The sequence below is a fragment of the Oryza glaberrima genome, chromosome 8 (genome assembly GCF_000147395.1).
Source record: "Oryza glaberrima chromosome 8, OglaRS2, whole genome shotgun sequence".
NCBI classification, from domain to species: Eukaryota; Viridiplantae; Streptophyta; class Magnoliopsida; order Poales; family Poaceae; genus Oryza; species Oryza glaberrima.
Genome location: NC_068333.1, coordinates 25,199,472 through 25,220,726, shown reverse-complemented (window position 1 = coordinate 25,220,726; position 21,255 = coordinate 25,199,472). Strand labels below are relative to the sequence as shown.

Sequence of the window (21,255 nt, the reverse complement as noted above, 5' to 3'; positions counted from 1 at the left end):
AATGAAAGTGAATTGATGAAAACACGTCCCCGAGATATGTGAACTCAATGATGTCATCTTTTTTTAGAGGGGATGTGCAACTATGACACAACATTACATGCAACTCCAATCGTTCGTCTGGGCATTTCCGATTTGACCGCGTGTTCCCATCCATGGCGGTCTCGCGACCAAAACGAGCTAGTCCCAACGTCCCACGCACGACTGCTTCGTCAAGCCACTCCAAAACTAGATAGTACGGTGATGTTAGATCTACCATATAGTCAGACTAGTCGAGTATTCACCTTGATATAAATAAATATATATATATATATATATATATAGTTTCTTTATATATAGAAGATGATGACATTTGTATTATAATTAATTACATAATGTAAATCTTTCTCAACTTTTCCTTAATTTTCTCGTATTTTTTTTCCGTTGTAACGTACAGGCACTTTTTCTAGTATATCTCTACTATTATAAAAATTGAAGATGTTTTTTGCCGATATTTTGGTACATCATCCGTGTTTGAGTTAGTTTTTAAGTTCGTTCGCTTTTGGAAATACAGATCCGTGTTTGAGTTGGATTATACGCTCGTTTGCTTTTGGAAATTCAAAAGGAATCATATAAGAAATATCTTAAAAAAAACTCATGCTAACTTCTGATGAAATACGGACTCCTAATTTCAACTCATGATTTTCTAAAAAATATATTCAAGCGCCTTAACTAAACCGTACAACAATTATAAAATTAAAATTGCATTTACCCGTTGCAACGCACGGGTATTTTTCTAGTATATATAAACATTTAACCAGGTGGTATTTAAGCAAATTTTTGTTAGATGGAAAAGGAGAGGAGAGGAAATGAGAGTTGATAGGGAAATTGGAAAGGGATTGAGCGTGAGGCGGATCCAGTGTGGAAACGATGGGGGAGGAAGCTTCCTCGTCGTCCTTTGTTGGGTTGGGTTGGGTTGGGTTGGGTCCGTCCGATGAATGTGAAGAAATCCAAGACTGACGAGACGACAGGGCCGGTGCGGTGCGACGGCGGTCGGCTTCGGCTTCTTCGTTTCCATCGCCGGCGGCGGCGCCTCCTTCCCTTCCCTTCCCTTCTATGCGCGGCCTCCGCCGTGTCTACCTCCGCCTCCCCCCTTTCCCTCCTGCCACCTCTCTTTATTATTGGTCAAGAACAAGACCTGCAGCTGCAGGGCCCAACCACCCCATCCCTAGGCGCATGTCGACGTCCTCTACTGCCGCGGCGGTCGTTGCCGAGGGCTCCGCCGCCCGCCGCTTCTGGATCGCCGCCGCCTCGAGGGAGGCCGCCTTCGCCGCCTACACGCCCTTCCTCGTCTCCCTCGCCGCCGGGGCCCTCCGCCTGGATTCCTTCCGCCAATACATCGCCCAGGATGCCTACTTCCTCCACGCCTTCGCCCGCGCGTACCTACTTCTCCCTCTCTCTTACAGTACCAAACATCGAGATTCCGATTTCCATGGATCTGATTGATTAATTTTGATTGGAGCAGCTATGAGATGGCCGAGGAGTGCGCCGATGACGACGACGACAAGGCCACCATCGTCGTCCTCAGGAAGGCCATCCTCCGCGAGCTCAACCTCCACGCTTCCGTCCTTCAGGTCCCTCCTACTCTTATTCCCCATTCTCCCATCATCTATCTATTCTTCGGGATCCCCCCACCAACCACAACCCCTGCCTCATTTCATTTCGACTTGCTTCCTTCTAGTTTTACACCTCTGCAAGCTTTGTGTAAACCACCTAGCCGATCTAACTTGATTACTGCATACAATACATACTATGGTGGATACAACACATGCATTTCTAGCCGCTTACACTGCTAATTCTAGCTTGTTCATACCATACAGTCCATACTACATCATCAACCTTATGGCATCCACATACCAAGTACAATTGCCTCTTCCTATGTACTACTGCTTTTGATTTCAAAACCAAAAAAAAAAAAAAACTTCTGGCATGCATTTTAGCATTGCGATATGCATGTTTCATCTATATTTCCGGCTCTAGTTAACTAAATCATCCGTGAAGATCTCAAATATGCAAAATATACAATTCCTTGCCACGAGTACACCTCAGAATCATACATCCACAACTAAAGTGCTACCAAGTGCATTGCCATTTCAATCGGGGACTTGTGGCTCCTAGAGATGAATCACAAGTTCGCTACATGCCGCGCGATGAAATCTGCATGTATGTAGTCTTTTGTCTGTGGCATAAACCAATAGCCTTTTTCCTTCCAACTAGCCAATTTCCTTTTACTCCGATTTTCTCATCACTCATATCAGTTGCCTTAACTACATAATTTGCAGGAATGGGGAGTCGATCCCAACAAAGAAATCCCTCCAATCCCAGCCACAACTAAGTACACTGATTTCTTACTTGCAACTTCCACTGGAAAGGTTGATGGTGGGAAAGGTTCTGATAAAATGGTCACACCATTCGAGAAGACGAAAATTGCTGCATACACTGTTGGGGCTATGACCCCATGCATGAGGCTTTATGCGTATCTGGGCAAAGAACTTGCAGTTTTCTTGAAACAGGATGAAAATCACCCATACAAGAAATGGATTGAGACTTATGCATCCAGTGATTTTGAGGTATGGAATCGGAAGGCCGTGTCTTTTTATATTTAATTATTGATCCTACTGGCTTTTGCTTTGGTGCAGCTGGTTCATGCGCTGAAATTCTCTCCGTTTCCTCTTTTAAACAGAATAACGCACTCCAAATAGAAGAGTTGCTTGATAAACTAAGTGTCTCTCTAACTGGCGAGGAGCTTGAGATTATTGGGAAGCTCTACCGGCAAGCTATGAGGCTGGAAGTTGAGTTCTTCTCTGCTCAGCCAGTAGACCAACCTGTTGTAGCTCCACTCTCAAGATATTGTGGTCCGAAAGATAAGCTCTTGATATTTTGTGATTTTGATTTGACATGCACTGTTGTTGATTCATCTGCCATTTTGGCGGAGATTGCAATCTTGTCACACCAAAAGGCTAGTCAAGGTGGGGCTGATAGTTCCCTTGATCGTACAAAATCAGCGGACTTGAGAAATTCATGGAACATGCTCTCAAATCAATACATGGAAGAGTATGAGCAATGCATAGCAAGCTTGCTTCCTCCAGAAGAAGGTAAATTAAATCATCTCCCCTTGTTTCTGCTGAAAATTTGTGATTTACCAACTATACATAAATCAATCTTGCAAAGACCCTGCTGATGATTTAGGTAATTTGTTTTGTTTAATTCCAGCAAGGTCACTAGACTATGATCAACTGTATAAAGGTTTGGAGGTGCTATCGCAGTTTGAGAAACTTGCAAACTCTAGGGTGGTTGATTCTGGTGTCCTGAGGGGAATGAATTTAGATGACATCCGAAAAGCTGGAGAGAGGCTTATTCTGCAAGATGGATGCAAAAATTTCTTTCAAAAGATTGGCAAAACAAGGGAGAACCTCAATTTAGATGTCCATATTCTTTCCTATTGCTGGTGCGCAGATCTTATAAGGTCAGCTTTTTCATCAGGTAGGACTAAAAACCCTTGGTCAGTCATTCTTTCTTTTCTGATGATGTTAGCTGCTGCTAAGCTTATTTTGCTAGCCTGTGCTACTTATAGGCTTATGACTAACATCTCAGTATTGTTATTGCTAGAATTGTTTCAGTAGATATCTTTTACTTTCTTTTTTTGAAACAACCCACACAAGATAGTGCGGCTATCACAATGACCCTTGTGAGTTGTGACCAACTATCATTTAGAGTTCGGAGCTTGGTCGGTTATGTTTACCATGATATGATTTGATCACCATTGCATCAACTGTATTTTGGTGATTAGTACATTAAAACTGGAGTCGTGAACTGATAATAACTATTTGTGTCTTGTGATGATTGTGCACAGTTGGTTGTCTAGACGGCCTGAACATACATTCAAATGAGTTTGCTTTTGAGGGATCTGTTTCAACTGGTCATATTAACAGACAAATGGAGTCTCCTCTGGACAAAGCTGAAAAGTTCAAGAGCATCAAAAACGACGTGGGTAGTACAGGGACATTATTGTCAGTCTATATTGGGGACTCGGTTGGAGATTTGCTTTGCTTGTTGGAGGCAGATATTGGTATTGTTGTTGGATCAAGCACAACCTTGCGGAGAGTGGGCAAACAGTTTGGTGTTTCATTTGTTCCTCTGTTCACTGGGTTGGTAGAGAAGCAGAGGCGAATAGAGAAGGAAGAATCATCCATCTTCAAGGCACGGTCTGGAATTCTTTATACGGTTTCTAGCTGGTCGGAGGTACAGGCTTTCATCCTGGGAAATGATTTCAGCTGATTGCTGGTGTCCTTGTGAATCGTTTTCCTTGGCAAACAAGTGTACAAGACTGGTGCCAATTGATGGACTTGATACGAGTAAAACTCGATGTGGCCATTTTATTAAAGCCGCATGCGTGCCGACTCTCTTCCTGTACGAATGAATTGAATACCTTGTGTTGTGCGATGGTTTTGTATGATCAATGTGTCATTGATTACACAATCGATGGACCCCTTTTCATTCGGGGGTCATTTCATATATATATTTTTACTTTAATTTCCGGAGTGTTTCCTGGCATTGCAACATAGTGATGCACCCGAGTGTAACTGTAGAGATGGTGTTTGTAGCAATAAAAAGCTGATTGCTGGAGTGGTCATCCATATTATGCTAGAGCCTGCATGTTCAGGGATGATTGAACCTTACAGGCAAACTTAACATTATTCTCATATGTATAACGATTTGCACGTACGCAATATATATATCCCTCGATCTTTATTTGCATGCATACATATGTATATTGCATTGCTTGGGAGGATTACATTATCAATTATACTAGCTATATATAGCGTAGTTAATTATAGTATAGGCGGCATATATATAAAATTAGAGATATATATAGCGAGGTTGGTCGATATGTATGGGCCGGATGATGGCGGGCGTTCATGGCGCAGCAGCAGCAGTGGCGGCGTCCATGGCGAGGATGGTAGAGAGGTTGAAGGGGTGCATGTAGTCGGGCGAGGCTGACATGAACTGGCTGACGATGATGCGGTTGGCCCTCTCGGTGGGGTGGAAGTTGTCCCAGAAGACGTAGAGGGAGCGGTCGGGGCAGAGGGTGGAGAGCGCGGTGCAGAGACCGACGCCGTTGTAGGGGCCCTGCCCGCAGCACGCCACCTTGGAGGTGGCGAAGCCGTATGCCGCCGGGTCGGAGATGAAGTCCATGTGCATCCTGTAGGCGTTGACGGCCACGAAGACGTCGCCGGCGCCCAGCTCGGCGTTGAGCTCCCGCGTCATCCGCACCAGCTGCAGGTTGTACAGCGCCGCCGCGCGCTGCAGCTCCAGGTCGCACTCGCCGGTGGCGCTGCGCGTGGCTAGCTCCGCCGGCGCGCACCCCAGCGGGCCGGAGCCGGTGACCAGCACTCGCCTGGCGCCCAGGTGGTAGAGCTGCCTCAGCACCTTGCCGTACTCGCCGATGATGTAGCGCACGTAGTCCGGCAGCGCGAACTCCCGGGACCTGGCTGAGAATGGCACCAGGTAGTAGTTGTTGATGAAGTCGTTGCCGCCGAGCGTGATGAGCACCAGCGCGCCCTCCACCAGCCGCCGCGCCGCCGCGCCACCGATCAGCCCGCGCACCCGATCCTGGTACTGATTGAAGTACCGAAGCTGCTTCTCGATGCGGATGATGTTGGCCTTAATTTCATTCAATATATATATATTTCTTATTAGTTCCATTTTATGCATGCATATAATTAATTAATTAAGTACTAGCAGCAGCAGCAGCAGCTTATTATTACAAACTGGATGCCGGTGTCGTTGAGGATGCCGACGCCGGCGGAGGCGAAGTTGGCGCCTTGGAGCAGCTTGGGTCCGTCCAGGTGCGGGCTGAGGTAAGGCAGCACGGATTCGGCGCCGAGGTACTCGCTGATGATGTCGGGGACGTTGAGGCCATTGGAGAAGCGCCCCGTGGCGCGGTGGGTCGGGTAGTCCACGCCGTAGGGCGGCGAGTCCGCCCGCGCCGTCGTCATCAGGTAGTTGTTGTTGCCGCTGTCCACCAGCGAGTCGCCAAACACGAAAAAGGCTCGCGGCTTCGCCTCGCACTCGCACACCACCGCTGCTGCGACTGCGACCACCACCACCACAATGGCAGCGCCTGCCCCTGCCCCTGCCCCTGCCCGATGATGATATTGTTCACTGTACTCGCGGCGCCCCATCTATAAGATATACTGTTATGTACCAGGCAGCAGCTGAGGATTATATATATATAATTAATTTGGCTTAATTAATTTGCTGCTAGCTATCTGCATACTACATATGCTTGCTGCCTGGGGATATATATGGGTATTTATAGCCGGCCGGGAGCACTGCATACATACATGCATGATTGCTCCATCGATGCAGCAAACCAAATGTACCGTACGTGCCTGCACTTGTCGGTGTAACTTAACTAGCTAGGCTAGCTGCTGTAACAGCATTGTATTATTGTGCATGCACAGATCGATCGATGCACCGCAAGAGAGCCCATCATTCTCACCCCTCACATCGGGCAAGTGCAACCGCACAGCTATCTCAACCTGAATGAATGAATATTACTACTCCGCAACATACATACACCAAGTGAGTTTGAGTCCCTACGTAACAAACGCACCGCATTTTTCAGGCCATTCAATCCTTCCCTCGCTGCCGCTACGTTCGTCTCGTCGGTGAATAAATTGTTCGTTCGTTCTCAGTCCCACCGGGAGATTGCATGCATGTACCGGAGTGGACTTGCTCACGGTACGTGCATACGCATGGACCGGCTAAATCAACATACTACTGGGTGTGTTTAGTTTACGCTAAAATTAAAGTTTAATCGAAATTAGAACGATGTGACGGAAAAATTAGAAATTTATATATGTAGAAAAGTTGAAAGTTTGAAGAAAAAGTTTAGAACTAAGCAAGGCCTACTCCTATTTTTGTTAACAAATCAAAATCCTCTTATCAAGCCCTGTTTGCTGGATCCAGCACAGACTACAGAACCCAGCATATCAACACATCCATTTCACAGCAAACCTCTTTTCTCAGCTACATCTCCTATCACGGATCCAACGCACAGCCAGGTAATACTCTGTTGCTATAAACGCATAACCAAGACATAATAAGAAAAAAAAAAGGCAAGTTTTTGTGTTCGCATTTTTTTCCTCTCCCAAGTTCACCGGTGGATACACATTAGTCAAAATTCCCTAGCTGATCAAGGGAAGCGGTTACATAAAATGTGCATTGAATTAGTAAACATGGCTAACAAATCTCATTACACGACTGCTCAAGTCATTGAAACCTCAGATATCCAGTATAGCAAACCATGTTCAATGTTGTCATGAGTTGTTGACGTCGATATCCAGCTCTGACAGCATGGTAGCTAGCTCCCCTTTGCGATGAAGCTTCACAGTATCTACAACACCAGGAGGGGAACACCAACGTGAGCAACAGGAAGTAACACGAGTATTTCCTGCTTCAGCACAAGTACAAAGTGCAATGCATTGGTCGCTAAAGAAATGTGCATGTCCTGGCTTTTTACAATTTTGTGCTTGCAACAAAAAAAAATGCTAGGGCATCACAATATGGAAGACAATGCATGGCAAATGCCAACTACTAAAAAAAAATTATTCCTCGCAAAAAAGGAAGATGAGAATCTCCCAGTGACCCACCTTGTAATGCAGATGGACAGCAAGTAACAGAATGGTCCTATTGAGATGGTCAAGGAGCATTAATTCATCATAACCTAGTTGATTTCTCTATTTCCGTGATTCTAAAGTAGAACAGCATCCATCCACAGCTAAACCCGATTGCAGCAACAATAAACAAAAGAAATTATGTCCCTCAATCCACATAACCATAATACCCAAGGAGCATTGTTGCATATCATGAATATGTAATACTGGTGACAGCGTTGTAGAAGAAATGTGGCTAATAATAATTCAACAAAGAGAACAAAGGTAGACAACATACCTGTACAGCCACCAATGTGCTTTCCACCTGAAATGAAAATAAGGCAATTAGGCAAGTGAATTTGGTATGGCAATATAGCTTGTCAACAGTCAAAGGACGAACATATGCATGTGTATTGTGTACATATGAAAAACATAGGGATGCTTGTCAACAAAGTCATGTACAAAGAGGGGGGAGGGGGAAGCTAGGTAAAACTCAAATAATGAAAAAAAAATGAAGTACCAATGAAAACATTAGGAACAGTGGACTGTCCAGTCAGCCGCTCTAACACCTTTTGCAACTGAGGTCCCTGTGCGCCTGAGAACAGATTGGCAGTTAGTTACAGGAATATGAGAAGGCACGCATTGGTATGCAAAGCCATCAGCCTTGTAAAAAACTAGAATGTTTTTTTTTCCCTTGTGGAGGATTGGCTCGAAAAGAGATTTACAACTTTAAAAGGAAGAGTAGAGAACATGAGTGTGGATGCATATTTGTTCCAATGTGTGGACAAGATAAACTGGTTTTAGGCATAAAAGTCCTCCATATGACATTTAATGGTGGTGTGTTAAAATTGCAAGCGGAATAGAAGCGAGTTAAATTGTGAGAGATGGAAGATGAAGTTGACATGCATACCAATAGGGTTAGTGTATTGGTATTCATAGACATGGAAGGAGCTTTTTCAATAGGATTAGTGCAAGCTGATTTTGGGTAAACTTGGTGCACTATTATGTAGCTCAGTTTACTACTCCAGTTTGCAGCTTAATGTTGCAATAGGAATAAATTTCAGGCGAATCCATGTTGATGTGCTTTCCATAATAAAAAGATTTCAGGCTTTGGCAAAGGAGATTCATCCAATCGAAACAGAGATATATATACAGTACAGGGCATGAGGTGGAGAAGGAGGAGGATGAAGCGAACCGAGTTGGTCGAGCTCGATGACGTGGGGCTGGACGCCGATCCGCTTGAAGAGCGCCTTGACCTCCATGGAGTAGCTGCAGCGCGGAGAAGAGAAAGGTGTTGAGTGAGGAAAGGGGGGGAGGAGGAGATGTGGCCTGTGGGGGTGGGTAACTTACGAGCACCAGGACTTGGAGTAGATGACGACGGGGTTGTCGGCGAGCGTCCTCTTGACAGAGTCCTCCATCCGCGAGCCGAAGGAGGAATCCGGAGAGGAGGAGGAGGCCCTGGTGGCGAGGGACCTGGCGCGGCGTGCGGCGAAGGGGAAGCGAAGGCGAGGAGGAGGCGGGGAGCAAGAAGAGAAGGGGAGGCCAAGGGCGGCCACGGGAAGGCGGGAGAGGGTGAGGCTCCGCGGCGGCATTGGTGATGGAGGGGATAGGAGGGATCGCCGGCGGCGGATGGATGGATCGATAGGTATCTCGTCTCCGGCTCCGGCTCCGGCTCTTTCTCTCTTTCTCTCTCTCCACCGCAAGCAACGCAACGCAATCCCCTCTTTGATGGGCTGGGCCAATGGGCCGTGCGGTGCGGCCCATTGTAGCAGCCCAATTCAGACACATGTCCTCCTCCTGCGGTGCGGACACAAGACAGACTGACAGCGACTGCGAGAGACATCTACTAGTCTAGTCCCTATCACTCCACTCCACTCCACCACCAAACCCAAACCCTCACCAATGGCGTCTCCGCCGCCGCCGCCTCGCCTCCTCACTCCCAAGCCCGACCCCGACGCCCCCCTACCCCCGCTCCCTTACCCCGACCCCAACCTCGCCCAAAGCATGCTCTTCTCCGCCCAGTCCCCGCAGGCGCAGCCGCAGGCGCCGCCACCCCACATCCAACCCCCCGCCTCCGTCTCCGCCGAGGCCCCCTCTGGCGACGAGAAGAATAAGAAGAAGAAGAAGCGGGCCCGCGCCTCCCAGGAGATGGTGCGCATCACCAACCTTAGCATCGCCGACCACCTCCACTACCGCTCCCTCGTCCGCCGCGCCCGCCTCACCTTCGAGGCCCTCCGCGCCATCTACCAACGCCAGGACCTCGCCACCGCCGGGGGAATCCGCAACCGCTTCGACCTCCGGGCCTCCAGCAAGATGCTCTCCAAGGGCCTCTGGATGCACCGCGACATCCGCACCGTCGGCTCCATCCCCGGCCTCCTCGTCGGGGACTCCTTCTTCTACCGCGCCGAGCTCTGCGTCCTCGGCCTCCACACCGCCCCTCAGGCCGGCATCGGCTACATCCCCGCCAGCATCGTCGACCAGGGCCACCCCGTCGCCACCAGCATCGTCTCCTCCGGGGGATACCTCGACGACGAGGACAGCGGCGACGTCCTCGTCTACTCCGGCAGCGGCGGCCGCCTGCGCAACCGCCTCGACCACAGTGCCGACCAGACGCTCCAGCGCGGCAACCTCGCGCTCCACTACAGCTGCCACTACGGCATCGAGGTGCGCGTCATCCGTGGCCACGCCTGCGACCACAGCCCCAGCAGCAAGGTCTACGTCTACGACGGCCTCTACAGGGTTGTCACCTCCACCTTCGGCCCCGGCAAATCCGGCCGCGACGTCTGCAAGTTCAAGCTCGTGCGCATCCCTGGCCAGGACGACCTCGGCAGCAAGGCCTGGCACACCGCAGCGGAGCTCAAGGATGCACTGGATTCCAAGATCCGCCCGCCCAAGTACATCTCGCTCGACATTGCCAAGGGCAAGGAACCATTCCGCGTGCCCCTATATAACAAGCTCGACGACGACAGGTCACCCCTCTTCTACGACTACATTGCCTGTCCCGACTTCCCCACCACCCAGCAGCTGCTCAAACGCCAGACCCAGAGGGGCTGCCACTGTGCCGAGCTGTGCGGCTCCAGGTGCAGCTGTGAGAGGAAGAACAGGGGGGCCGACGGCCCTGTGTACACCTCCGATGGCATCCTTCTCAGGGGACGCCCCTTGGTGTACGAGTGCGGACCCCTGTGTGGATGCCCCATGACCTGCCCCAACAGAGTCACACAGCAAGGGATGAAGCACCGCCTCGAGGTGTTCCGTTCCAAGGAGACAGGCTGGGGTGTCAGGACGCTTGACTTGATACAGCCGGGTGCCTTCATATGCGAGTACGCCGGCGACGTGCTCTCCTTGGACAGCCACTCAGGTGACGCCCCTCTGCCTCCGATGGAGGACGGGAGCTCCATCATCGACCCGACCAAGTTCCCCGAGAGATGGAGGGAGTGGGGAGATGCATCCGTGGTTTACCCGGACAGGGTACCCCATTTCCCCCTATTTGCAGGGGCGCGCTACCGACTCGACGTGTCACAGAGGAGGAACGTGGCTTGCTACATTAGCCACAGCTGCAGTCCGAATGTGTTCCTTCAATATGTAATCCGTGGCAATGAGGATGAATCCTACCCTCACATGATGGTGTTTGCCATGGAGACCATCCCTCCAATGCGGGATCTGTCCATCGACTATGGCTTGGACTAGGGTCCATGAGGGGGGAGGAGGGATCAATGGCTGGTAACTGGTTTTGGCGGGCTGAGGCAACGTTAGGAAGCTGCAAATGGCCCCACAGACAGCTGGCTCGTCTTTTTGGATATTTTGTAGGTGAGCAGGTATCTCTTTTTGGGTACCCATAGTGCTCTCATTTTGGGGTAACTAGGGTGCAATTGATGAGTTTGTTCTAGGATTGGCATGAATGAAGAACTTTGCTAGGTAGCAAAAGGGGCACATCAATACTGCATCACTGGAAAGAACTATTCAAAACCATTAGTTGAATAAACTTTGTGTTAGTTTGCTTATTTATGATGATGAAAACATGATATATACATTTTTTAAGCTTGAATTGGTTATACATTTCATTTTGACACACAAAGTTCACGAGAGTATTCTGTTCTGCATGGCTTGACATTCTTTTGGATTCAGCCCATTAAAAGGAAAGAGAATAAAAGGAAATACTAAGATGGTTATAGCTGATAACGGTAGAACGAAATAGGACTTTTCTGCTTTTCTTATTATAGGACTGTTTTGCTTTTCTTATTATAGAGAAATATCGAGGTCAAAAGTTTCAGATAATCCCCCCAGTGTTATCCAAATATTCAACTGCAGTAGGAAGTTTGGAGCTGACCTACAGTTTGATTTTTTCCTGATTACAAGATGGATAAATGGTGTAGTTCATGAAATGAGTATTAAATACTACTACTACATTTCTTCGGGAATAGATGAATGTTTTGGCATGCATCTCTTAATTACTACTACCTCCGTCCCAAAATATAGTAGCAATATTTTGGCTATGTATCCGGACATACCCTTGTCCAAATACATAGCTAGTAGTTATATTTTGGGATGGAGGTAGTACAAAGTTTACAATTTTCCCCATAAGTACTGTAATTAATGTTCAGTCTTTCCAATGCCAACAAACCGAGGGCACGGGGCGTCTTCTATGCATGCTGTGCATTTCTTGGAAATGCATATGCAATTACAATAGCTAACAATAACAGAGTAATGCATTGCTTAAACGGGGGTACTTTATGAAAATTTTACCTAGAAAACGTAAAACATAAACTATTGGAGAACAAAACCAATACTCCGAAACATCATCTAATAAAGAACGGAGGTAGTATTTATTGAGTTAATTAACATGTGACGTAGCCCAATGGAGACATGAATAGTTTTATGTGGGGACACACGTAAATGTGACGGTGGCAGCGTGCAGCATGCGCGGGAAGGTTGTTATGGCTTGCAATCAAATTAGGGTTTCAGTTAGTTAAAGATAAGAGTTGTTAGTAGTTAATGTTTCCCTTCAATTAGCAGATTAGTTCAATTTGTAAGCCTATATATGGGCAGTTCGTTCAATCAATAAAGCAGTATTATCCCTAACCCTAGTTCATCTCCACCATCAGGGCTCCGGGGCGGCAAGGTGAGCAGCCTCGCCCTCCCGTCGAGCACGCCTACGCCCTTTTTGGTCTAGGGCCTCCTGCTCGCAACATCGTGACAACGGTCGCAGTTGAGATGCTAAAGGAAAAATAGTTGGTACTGTGGTTTGCGTACAAAGGCACCCAACAACAACCAAATACCACTTCATTGCTTTTCCTTGCAAAAGAACCATTTAATGGTCTTGAGAAAATTATTGTTTTGTTTCCTCTGCAGTGGTCCATACAACAGGCCTGCTCTGTTTTAGCCAGGTAAGAGATTGGTTGCTTGCCGTTTCTGAATTTTTTTTTTCATAGGGGCTTGTGACTACAGCTTCTTACAAATTCATGTTTGTATTTAACACGTCTCCTAGTCTCTGGGATAAAACAAGGTAAGAACCTTGCTTCCATTTTATCCATCTATTATTCATGCTGATCATACTTGCTAGAATGGAAGCAAGGTTTAACCTTTCTAACCATGCTCTCATAGGATGCTTGATGGAGTTATTGCAGAAAAAGGTGTGAAGCTAACATTATCATCATGTAACTTCAATATCTTACCTTGTTGAGGTAAATCCGTCTCTTGTGCACTGCACACTATGCATCCTTTACTCTGCTATTGTTGCTAGCTACTGTCTCTTGTTCTCCTGCCTCTCTCAACATATACAAGTATATGGGTGATGATAGCAGATATCTCCTGTCTCATTTGAACATGAACTTAGGAGTTGTTTGATCCAGTGCATTTTTACCTTATCCCCTTTCTTGGGAATCCGAAATATGTTGGATAGTATCTAGTTTGGTTTAAAAGGACTCAAAATTAGTGTTAGACTTTGACTATTCAACCTAGGTCAATTTCTTTTCTACTTCATGTACCAATGGATACAAAATTCACTACAGTAATGACTCCAAAAGCAAAGCAATGTCCAATTAGTCTATTATATGCTATAAACAAAGAACATCAAACCATGATGGCATGATAGTTTATCCATACCTTTTCTCTTCCTGAGTAACTCTATCAAAACCTCAGGGTTTCATGGTTTCCTTTGACAGACAGTTCACAGCTGGTGTGAACTGTGAAGTTCTCTTTTTTTTTGTTTTTTTTTTTTGCACAGTGGATTGTCAAGTGCATGGTGTTTACCTCGCCTAACTGTTGTTCTGTTCTATTTGTACTGTTGACGTTTTGCCCTCACAATAATCCAATGCCAATACAGCCTTTTGAGATTAGTAGAGAAGTATCTTGGTTTGGAAACATTTTATGGGCCTTGGGACAAACTGTGGTAACTACTAAATGATCACAGAATTAGTTGATCTTGAAATTTGTAATTACTGTGTTGCATGGAAGATATATTAGAGATTTGGCTTAAAATAAACATTCTCAGTGGACAATGATACTCATGAAGGACCTGATAAGTTTTTGAAGGCTGCAAGCACTGAACCAAGGAGGCAAGGATTGTTCTGCACATTTGGAATTTATGCAAGACAATGTGGAACTTTAAATAATCAGCAACCCATTTTCAGTTATTAATGCATAGTTTTATATATTCAATATGACTAGAAATATTGCTCAGAAATCAGGAGTTCAACAAGCAGTTTAGGATATAAAGAAAAAACATATGGGGCCTATCATGTTACAGTGCTTTTCAGCTATTGTTTTGCAAATTTTGATGTGTGATAGTGTTGTATAACGTCATTTCTTTGCAGGTTCACTCAAAGCATTTGGATGGAAATATTGAAGAGGCAAATTTACCTTTACGTCTATTCTCGTGCACAATCCGTTCTTTTCTTACTACCTATTTTTGCCAGCTTGCAGAGGATCTAGTTGATGTTATTGCTCTGCTGTGTGATAGGTAAACTTTTATCCTTTGTATAGCTGTGTTGCCAGAATTTTTCTTTCCAAAATTTTCCATTCATGACAAGCTTAAGCCCTTACTAGTACCATTCTGTACGACTGTACCTGTTTCGCCCTTTGGCCTTTGCAGTACGGCTTCCATTATTTTAAATATGAATAACTCTTGTTATAGTGGATAGTCATATTTTTGAAAGAACCATCTGGTCTCTGGCTCCGTTGTTCCCTCTTCTCCTTGTCTCTTCCTTATACCTTACAAAGTCTGGAACAATACTGCAACATAATCTTGCTGACAGGCTGGTATAGTTGTGTTGCATCCATTATCCATATATTACCCTGGCATCTTCTAAGTCCATAATTAGAGTAAGTATATCTGGAGTTATTATTTCGAAATTGACAATGTTTCAGAAAATGGACAGGTTTGATAAAATGTTGATTTATTCTCATAGGTCTGAAAAGGATCAAACCTGAATGGACTATGATATGTCCCTTTTGTTCCAGTCATTTCCTTTCTCATTTGCCATTCTAATGGTTTGGTCCCAGAGATAATTAATACAGAGTGGAATGCATGGAGGTTGATTGTAGCCAGTTTCTGTTGAGAAGTAACTGATTGTATTTTTCTGATCATAATGGTATTATGGCATTCATTTAGGAATGTTTGGCGAAAGGAGATGCTCAGCCTGGTAAACGGCTTCCTGGAATTTACTGATTACACCTACAACTAAAAGCGTAGTACATGTCTGCTTAACAGGCTATGAATGACTACTTCTCTGCAATTAAAATTTATGATATGATACTAGTACTAGCTAGTACATGTCTTGCAGTATGATGTGATTGTGGCTATATCCTTAATTTTCAGGGCGTCAGGCAACCCATTTGTTGAGAGTTAAAGCTGACGATGAAGCAAAACAGGGCATGAAGTGAATCATTAGATGTTGAGGTTTGTTGGCAATGTTCTGGCCTATACATGCTGAAACTGGTTAGTGATGCTCAATCATATTCATATATATAATAATGATCGAACCGGTCTCGTATGTAGTAATCCACTGTCTTTATTGATCTCAGACTGGACGGAAGGGCCTGGAGTTTGGTTGCTACTCTATGGATTGTCATACGATACGGAATTGCCTGCATATGAACGGGGCATGAGGATTGGGGAAAGCAAAGGTACATGATTTATGTGCCAGTGGAAACATGCATGCTTGATGCTTGTTTGTCTTTTAACAGTTGTGAGCTGTTTGGTTTATGCCTATGTACTACCATATGTAGTACTGTGGCGCATGCAATGCGTGCATTATATACTAGTTTACATAGTTGCCCATTCGCGCCACTTTAACCATCCTCTATATTGAATGCTTTTACATGTTATTTGAGGGTTCATTTGTACTTTTTTGAAATAACCGAAATGTAATTAGATGATTAGGATGCATTTATAAATTAAATAGTTTTTATATAAATGATTTGAGGGTTCATTTACAGCAATATTTATTGGTTGGTACAATTAGAAATAAATGTCCTGGAATTAAACAAAAAACTAAGTTCCGTGCAAAATTTGCATATCATGGGTAGGGCTTGGCTGGCCTTTCGAGTAATAATGAGCTGAAATCCAACATATCTCGGTAGCCTAATTAGAAGGCGATGTGTCAGGGCATTTATCATAATTAACATTTTTGTGATCAAATAGTCGTATGTGCTTTTGTTTATTTAGGTGTGAGTTTTTATTGAGTTGGTGTAATAATTGGTTGCAGCTCTTTGAGCAAAAGCCGGGATTATATTCCATTATCTAAAAAAATCATAATTAACATTAAATATCGGATACAAAATTTACATAATTAATAGGAACACTTTGAATTGTTTAGCTTATATATAATTTCTAAATGTATTAGAGAATAAAATAATTAGGAAGTATAGTTAGAATGCAAATATTTTTATTTTTTATTTTGATATGTAATAAACAATATTACTACAGCAACAAATATTTATTATAATTTTATCCAAACCTTATATTCATATGTTACTATTATTTTTCACCATCTTCATCGCAGCAGCATATAAGTCGTTGCCTTTTCGCCATCTCCGCCACAGCAAGATCCTTATCCTTACCACATTTTCCATTTGTGCATAAGTTTTATGACATTTGTATATTTTTTTGGTTTAATAAATCTATTTATATTAGAATTGCACAAGTATAGTGATTTATAAAGAACGATCTCACTTTAGCAATATATTTGTAATAGTAATATTTTTCCGTTCATACATGGCCTAGTGTCATGCGTCCCATGTCCCAATTCCCTCATGTCTACTGTGTACTGTGGTTTACCCGGTGAACGATCCTCGGGTGAGGGAGAACTGGAGGAGGTACTGGTTTGTTGCTAGTTTGCAGGTGCTGATTAGTCTGATACTGAAAAGCTCCAGAACTCCCTGTTAAGTTGTTATCGTTTCTTATTGATATGATCCAACGGCTTCCTCTTTAGTTTTTCCTTCATCAGATGATCCAGATTTTTAGCTTACGTGTAGTGCTAATTAAGCGTCCAGGGGTGTCTTCGCTGGGGTTAGTCCCACGGTTTGAAAGGATGAGCATGTGTTCCTCTACTGGAACTAAATCTTCCTGGGCTCCAGTTTTAAGAGGCCAACATACCTCTGGTCTAATGGGCTGGTAATTGATGTGGGCTGGGCCTTATCACACTGATTTGACAAGGAATAAGTTCATTTAGGTCCCTCTATTTGTCGGTCAGTCTGATTTTCGTCCCTTGACCGCAAAACCGGGTATAACCCGTCCTCAACTTATGAAAACCGGGCAAATGAGGCCTCTCGGCAGTATGGAGGGTGGTTTTGGCCGACGTGGCGCCTACGTGGCTCTTTTGACTAGGTCTTCGTTCCACGTGGCATTGACGTCTGTCATCCGCGGGGAAGAGATGTGGTGGAAAAGGTGGGACGTTTTTTGTTTGACTGACTGGTGGGTCCCGCATATTTTGTATATTTTTTTGTTTTTAATTTTGCTTCTTTATTTTTTTTTCCAAATCAAAACGCCACGTCAATGCCATGTGGGACGAAGACCTAGTCAAAGGAGTCACGTAGGTGCCATGTCGCCCAAAGCCACCCTCCATACTGCCGAGGGACCTTGTTTGCCCGGTTTTCATAAGTTGGGGGACGGGTCGTACCCGGTTTTGCGGTAAAGAGACGAAAATCAGACTGACCGAATAATAGAGGGACCTAATGTGAACTTGTTCCATTTGACAAAAACGTCCCGTAGTCGCTAATGACATAAATTATGTGTTCTTGAATGAGGTGATAAGAAAGGAGGAGATACAGAAGGAAGACAACTTATATTATAGATTAATTATTGAAGGGTTGTAGTCTTATAGACAATGGTTGAGATGATATGGCTTCGGAGAGATATAGCAATAACTACATTATTTGTAAAAAAAGTGCAATCAGTCAATCGCATGCACAAACACACATCCTACCTCTATGAGCACTTTCAAAAAAAGTAGGCCCATAAATCCTAAGATTGACAAAGCCAACACGAATGTTTCTCTGTTGATGGTACGTCATCTTATCACTGAAAAAATAACTCCCTCCACCTTTAAACATCTATCAGCTTTGACTACTACTATACCAACTTTGACCACTAATAATGATTTTTAGATGGATTGTTAACATTGAAAGGAAGTTTCATGGTTATGTTTAGTGTGCATACGCTTTAATAATATGCCATTTTCTTAAATATTTGTAAATTTTGTACAGAAAAGATGATTGGTTAAAATCTACAAATGAATAACTACCGCTGGTAGCTATTTAAAAATTAAAAACAAAAGGAGTAATTATATAAAATACAGTACAAAGTTACACTACTTGAAGATAAAAGTAAGTGAAGTTGAAACAATTTGAATGCATCTTGCTTATCTTGGTTAGCAAGAAAACTTCATCGTTTGCTCTTTAGCTTATTAGTTATAACCAAAATTTAAATTTGATAACTTAATTTTAGAGTTGATTTTGATTTTTTTTTCACTGTAGTTTATTTTGTAACATTAATTTTAAGTCGCTGATAATACATATAAAAAATGTATCTTCAAATTATTTTGGGTCGCTAATAAGTGCTACGGATTATAGTCAACTGTAGACGAAATGGTGATGTGTCATATCCTATTTGCGCTTGTAATTGGCTATGTTTTATCAGCTTGGCACCGTTTGCATAGTCAATATAATTTGCAACTCTTGCCGTATATCTATGGACCACAAAATCCAGAAACAATGTTTAGACCAAGTCTGAAAAAAATTGTTACAAATAGGATTAATTGATGCTCCATCAGCACATGTTACTTATGCTTGTTCAATTTATGAAGAGACATCTCTTCATGTGTCATGAATAAGATGCGTTCACACTATGTGCACCCCTCCTCCTACTATATAAATATTTGTAATAATTCATATACAAACCACTTATTACTTTTGGATCACTACTAGAAAAATAATTTGTCGCCACGAAAAAAAAATCATGCAACAATACTAAAATTGTGGCAATAGATACATGTTGCCACAATTTAAAATTATTGCTAGCCATGGTAATAAATAGGGTGGTAATAGGTTATTGCAACGATTTTTATTTAGTGGTAATAAATTTCGATGTTGCCACGGAATGGATGTGGCAAAAATTCATATTGCAACACTTCACTCATTTTCTAATGCAACAAAAATACTAAATAAAACAATGATTGTAAATCGTTGCAATTAAATATAATTATTTGCCACAGAAAAATTATCATTGCAATAGTACAATATATTGCCACATATTCTTTTTTGTTGTAATAATTTGGTGGCAATAGCTCAATTATCCAAAAGTTCATTTCTTAATTATAAACGGTGGATATTGAATGATGGATGTTCAGTTGCTTATAGGGTTTAATTAAATATTATATAATATAAAGCCATCCAATACCATAGAGAAAAATAATCTAAGCAATACAATGAAAAATGATTTTGGAGAAACCGTATTTTTGAAAGCGGGGCATGAAAAATTGTCGGATCCCAAAACTAATGATTCGGAAACCGACATGTTTAAACTGTATCAAGCCCTGGATTAGTAAATTGATACAGGTTCAACAATCTGGATCTTCATTGCATACGTTTGAATAAGGCTCCAAAGGAGATATTATTACAAAATATATGGGTATTTACAAACTTGTGGCTAACTAATACAGCAGAAGCTATAGAATGACTTAACTCTAATGTTTGGCTATAGACTTAAACCATCTATCTAATCTAGACTTGAGAATTAGGTTGAAATGAAACTAACTTATATAATTGAACTCCCAGCTTCTACACAAACTCTAAATGGACTCTGAAAAAGAGGGTTGAAGCAAGGGTGAGCACGACGTACTCAGCAAGCTATTATATTTAATCAACAATGAATGTATGAAATGATAATATCTGTGTAAAGCTAGGTTTACCTGCAGAAAGCAAAGTAGAAAACTTGTAATGTTTTAAATGTAGCAGTATTTAATAAAATTTCGAATTAGGTTTCTAACCAAGATGCCATTGTGAGTCCCAATGCCCGATAACCGCGAGCACGGCTATTCGAATAGTTTTAAGAATATTCCTACTGCAGTAGATGTACGCTTTACCTGTAATCCATGACGCGCCAAACACATTAGCCTTGTCATGGCAAAGCTTTTCGGTTACTAACATCAGTGGTACCTGTTCCATGAACTTTAGTCCCTATGCGCTCTGAACGTAACGTTATCAGTAGCGAGAGGAGTTCTGGTGTTCCCGAGGTCTTTAGAGAGAACTGATTGTATGACACCATGTCATCACAATCAGGGTTCACAAATAAGTCATGACATTAATCTTAAATCTCATATATTTACCTGCGCCTCGGTAAATATCACAATATTGCCCTGCTCGGCATAAGTTTGCCTCATGCGCGAGGACTTAAGAAGAACCACTATACAGAGGTACCACCTTTGTTAGATAACTTAATCAGCTAGGTCTATGCCCATACGAGAATTGCGGTCGTACTCATATGTTCTTCACATGTACTTGGCAGTCTTATGTCGGTTGGAACAGTACTAGCCACCCAGAAATCAACCATTTCTACCGTACTGTTCCAATCTAAGTTCATTATATTTTATGCAATCTAACTAGGCATGGCTAAGCAAAATCTAGCATATATCTGGTTTGCTATGTTCAGGTTATGCATTGAAAATCATGTATGACTAATGCATAGAATAGAGATATAGAATATAGGACATTTATGCTCAATGGGGAGGAATAATAACTTGCCTTACTCCAACGCAAATAAATCCGAGATAGGCAACCTGATTATCCGATCCTCGAAATACCACAGGTTGCCTCCAAAATATAATAGACTCTACTGTCAGAAGAGGAAGAGCCAAATTCAATAAAATCCATAAGATAGCAAAAGATCGATAAGCGGCTAGGAGAGCTAGGGTTCATGGTATAATATCTCCTTTATAGGGTATAGGGATTATGGGCTAACATTGGTCGATGTTGGGCTTTGGTAGAAGAATGGCTAGGATTTAGGTAGGATTATACCTAGGGTTTGGTTATATTTAGGCTGATTGAGGAGTAGGGCAATATA

General features: G+C 43.4%; 4 protein-coding genes across 11 annotated transcripts; 2 read left to right on the top strand and 2 right to left on the bottom strand.

Moving 5' to 3' along the window:
• Positions 1-904: 904 nt before the first annotated feature.
• LOC127781811 (bifunctional TH2 protein, mitochondrial) lies at positions 905-4,569 on the top strand. The gene is made up of 6 exons (XM_052308861.1): positions 905-1,415; positions 1,502-1,610; positions 2,319-2,606; positions 2,720-3,131; positions 3,250-3,519; positions 3,890-4,569. The coding sequence occupies exons 1-6, from the start codon at positions 1,093-1,095 to the stop codon at positions 4,312-4,314; spliced, it is 1,827 nt and encodes a 608-aa protein (XP_052164821.1). The 5' UTR covers positions 905-1,092; the 3' UTR covers positions 4,315-4,569.
• A 127-nt stretch (positions 4,570-4,696) lies between these two features.
• LOC127781815 (GDSL esterase/lipase At5g33370-like) lies at positions 4,697-6,317 on the bottom strand. The gene is made up of 2 exons (XM_052308874.1): positions 5,805-6,317; positions 4,697-5,700 (listed from the first exon to the last, which is right to left on the bottom strand). The coding sequence occupies exons 1-2, from the start codon at positions 6,219-6,221 to the stop codon at positions 4,954-4,956; spliced, it is 1,164 nt and encodes a 387-aa protein (XP_052164834.1). The 5' UTR covers positions 6,222-6,317; the 3' UTR covers positions 4,697-4,953.
• An 827-nt stretch (positions 6,318-7,144) lies between these two features.
• LOC127781817 (monothiol glutaredoxin-S10) lies at positions 7,145-9,412 on the bottom strand. The gene is made up of 5 exons (XM_052308877.1): positions 9,048-9,412; positions 8,893-8,966; positions 8,218-8,292; positions 7,996-8,022; positions 7,145-7,438 (listed from the first exon to the last, which is right to left on the bottom strand). Exons 1-5 carry the CDS (start codon positions 9,287-9,289, stop codon positions 7,362-7,364), a joined length of 495 nt encoding a protein of 164 aa, XP_052164837.1. The 5' UTR covers positions 9,290-9,412; the 3' UTR covers positions 7,145-7,361.
• A 117-nt stretch (positions 9,413-9,529) lies between these two features.
• Positions 9,530-18,570, top strand: LOC127781812 (histone-lysine N-methyltransferase family member SUVH9-like). Of its 8 annotated transcripts, XM_052308866.1 has the most exons (6): positions 9,530-11,504; positions 12,800-13,081; positions 13,183-13,200; positions 13,299-13,378; positions 14,510-15,633; positions 15,720-18,566. In XM_052308866.1, the coding sequence occupies exon 1, from the start codon at positions 9,600-9,602 to the stop codon at positions 11,382-11,384; it is 1,785 nt and encodes a 594-aa protein (XP_052164826.1). In that variant the 5' UTR covers positions 9,530-9,599; the 3' UTR covers positions 11,385-11,504; positions 12,800-13,081; positions 13,183-13,200; positions 13,299-13,378; positions 14,510-15,633; positions 15,720-18,566. The 8 variants fall into 8 exon arrangements, with proteins under 8 accessions (XP_052164826.1, XP_052164825.1, XP_052164823.1 ...); XM_052308865.1 differs by having other exon boundaries at positions 13,299-15,633; positions 15,720-18,570; XM_052308863.1 differs by lacking the exon at positions 12,800-13,081 and having other exon boundaries at positions 13,127-13,200; positions 15,720-18,565.
• Positions 18,571-21,255: the final 2,685 nt, after the last annotated feature.

What these genes read in the sequence shown, in the direction of transcription:
- LOC127781811 (XM_052308861.1), top strand. Translation starts at nt 1,093, where the DNA reads ATGCGCGGCCTCCGCCGTGTCTACCTCCGCCTCCCCCCTTTCCCTCCT. An exon ending in CTCCACGCCTTCGCCCGCGC is followed by an intron (nt 1,416 to 1,501) that starts GTACCTACTTCT and finishes TGATTGGAGCAG; the next exon opens with CTATGAGATGGCCGAGGAGT. An exon ending in CTTGCTTCCTCCAGAAGAAG is followed by an intron (nt 3,132 to 3,249) that starts GTAAATTAAATC and finishes GTTTAATTCCAG; the next exon opens with CAAGGTCACTAGACTATGAT.
- LOC127781812 (XM_052308870.1), top strand. Translation starts at nt 9,600, where the DNA reads ATGGCGTCTCCGCCGCCGCCGCCTCGCCTCCTCACTCCCAAGCCCGAC.
- LOC127781817 (XM_052308877.1), bottom strand. Translation starts at nt 9,289, where the DNA reads ATGCCGCCGCGGAGCCTCACCCTCTCCCGCCTTCCCGTGGCCGCCCTT. An exon ending in TACTCCAAGTCCTGGTGCTC is followed by an intron (nt 8,967 to 9,047) that starts GTAAGTTACCCA and finishes TCCGCGCTGCAG; the next exon opens with CTACTCCATGGAGGTCAAGG. An exon ending in GCACATTGGTGGCTGTACAG is followed by an intron (nt 7,439 to 7,995) that starts GTATGTTGTCTA and finishes CTGGTGTTGTAG; the next exon opens with ATACTGTGAAGCTTCATCGC.
- LOC127781815 (XM_052308874.1), bottom strand. Translation starts at nt 6,221, where the DNA reads ATGGGGCGCCGCGAGTACAGTGAACAATATCATCATCGGGCAGGGGCA. An exon ending in ACGACACCGGCATCCAGTTT is followed by an intron (nt 5,701 to 5,804) that starts GTAATAATAAGC and finishes AATGAAATTAAG; the next exon opens with GCCAACATCATCCGCATCGA.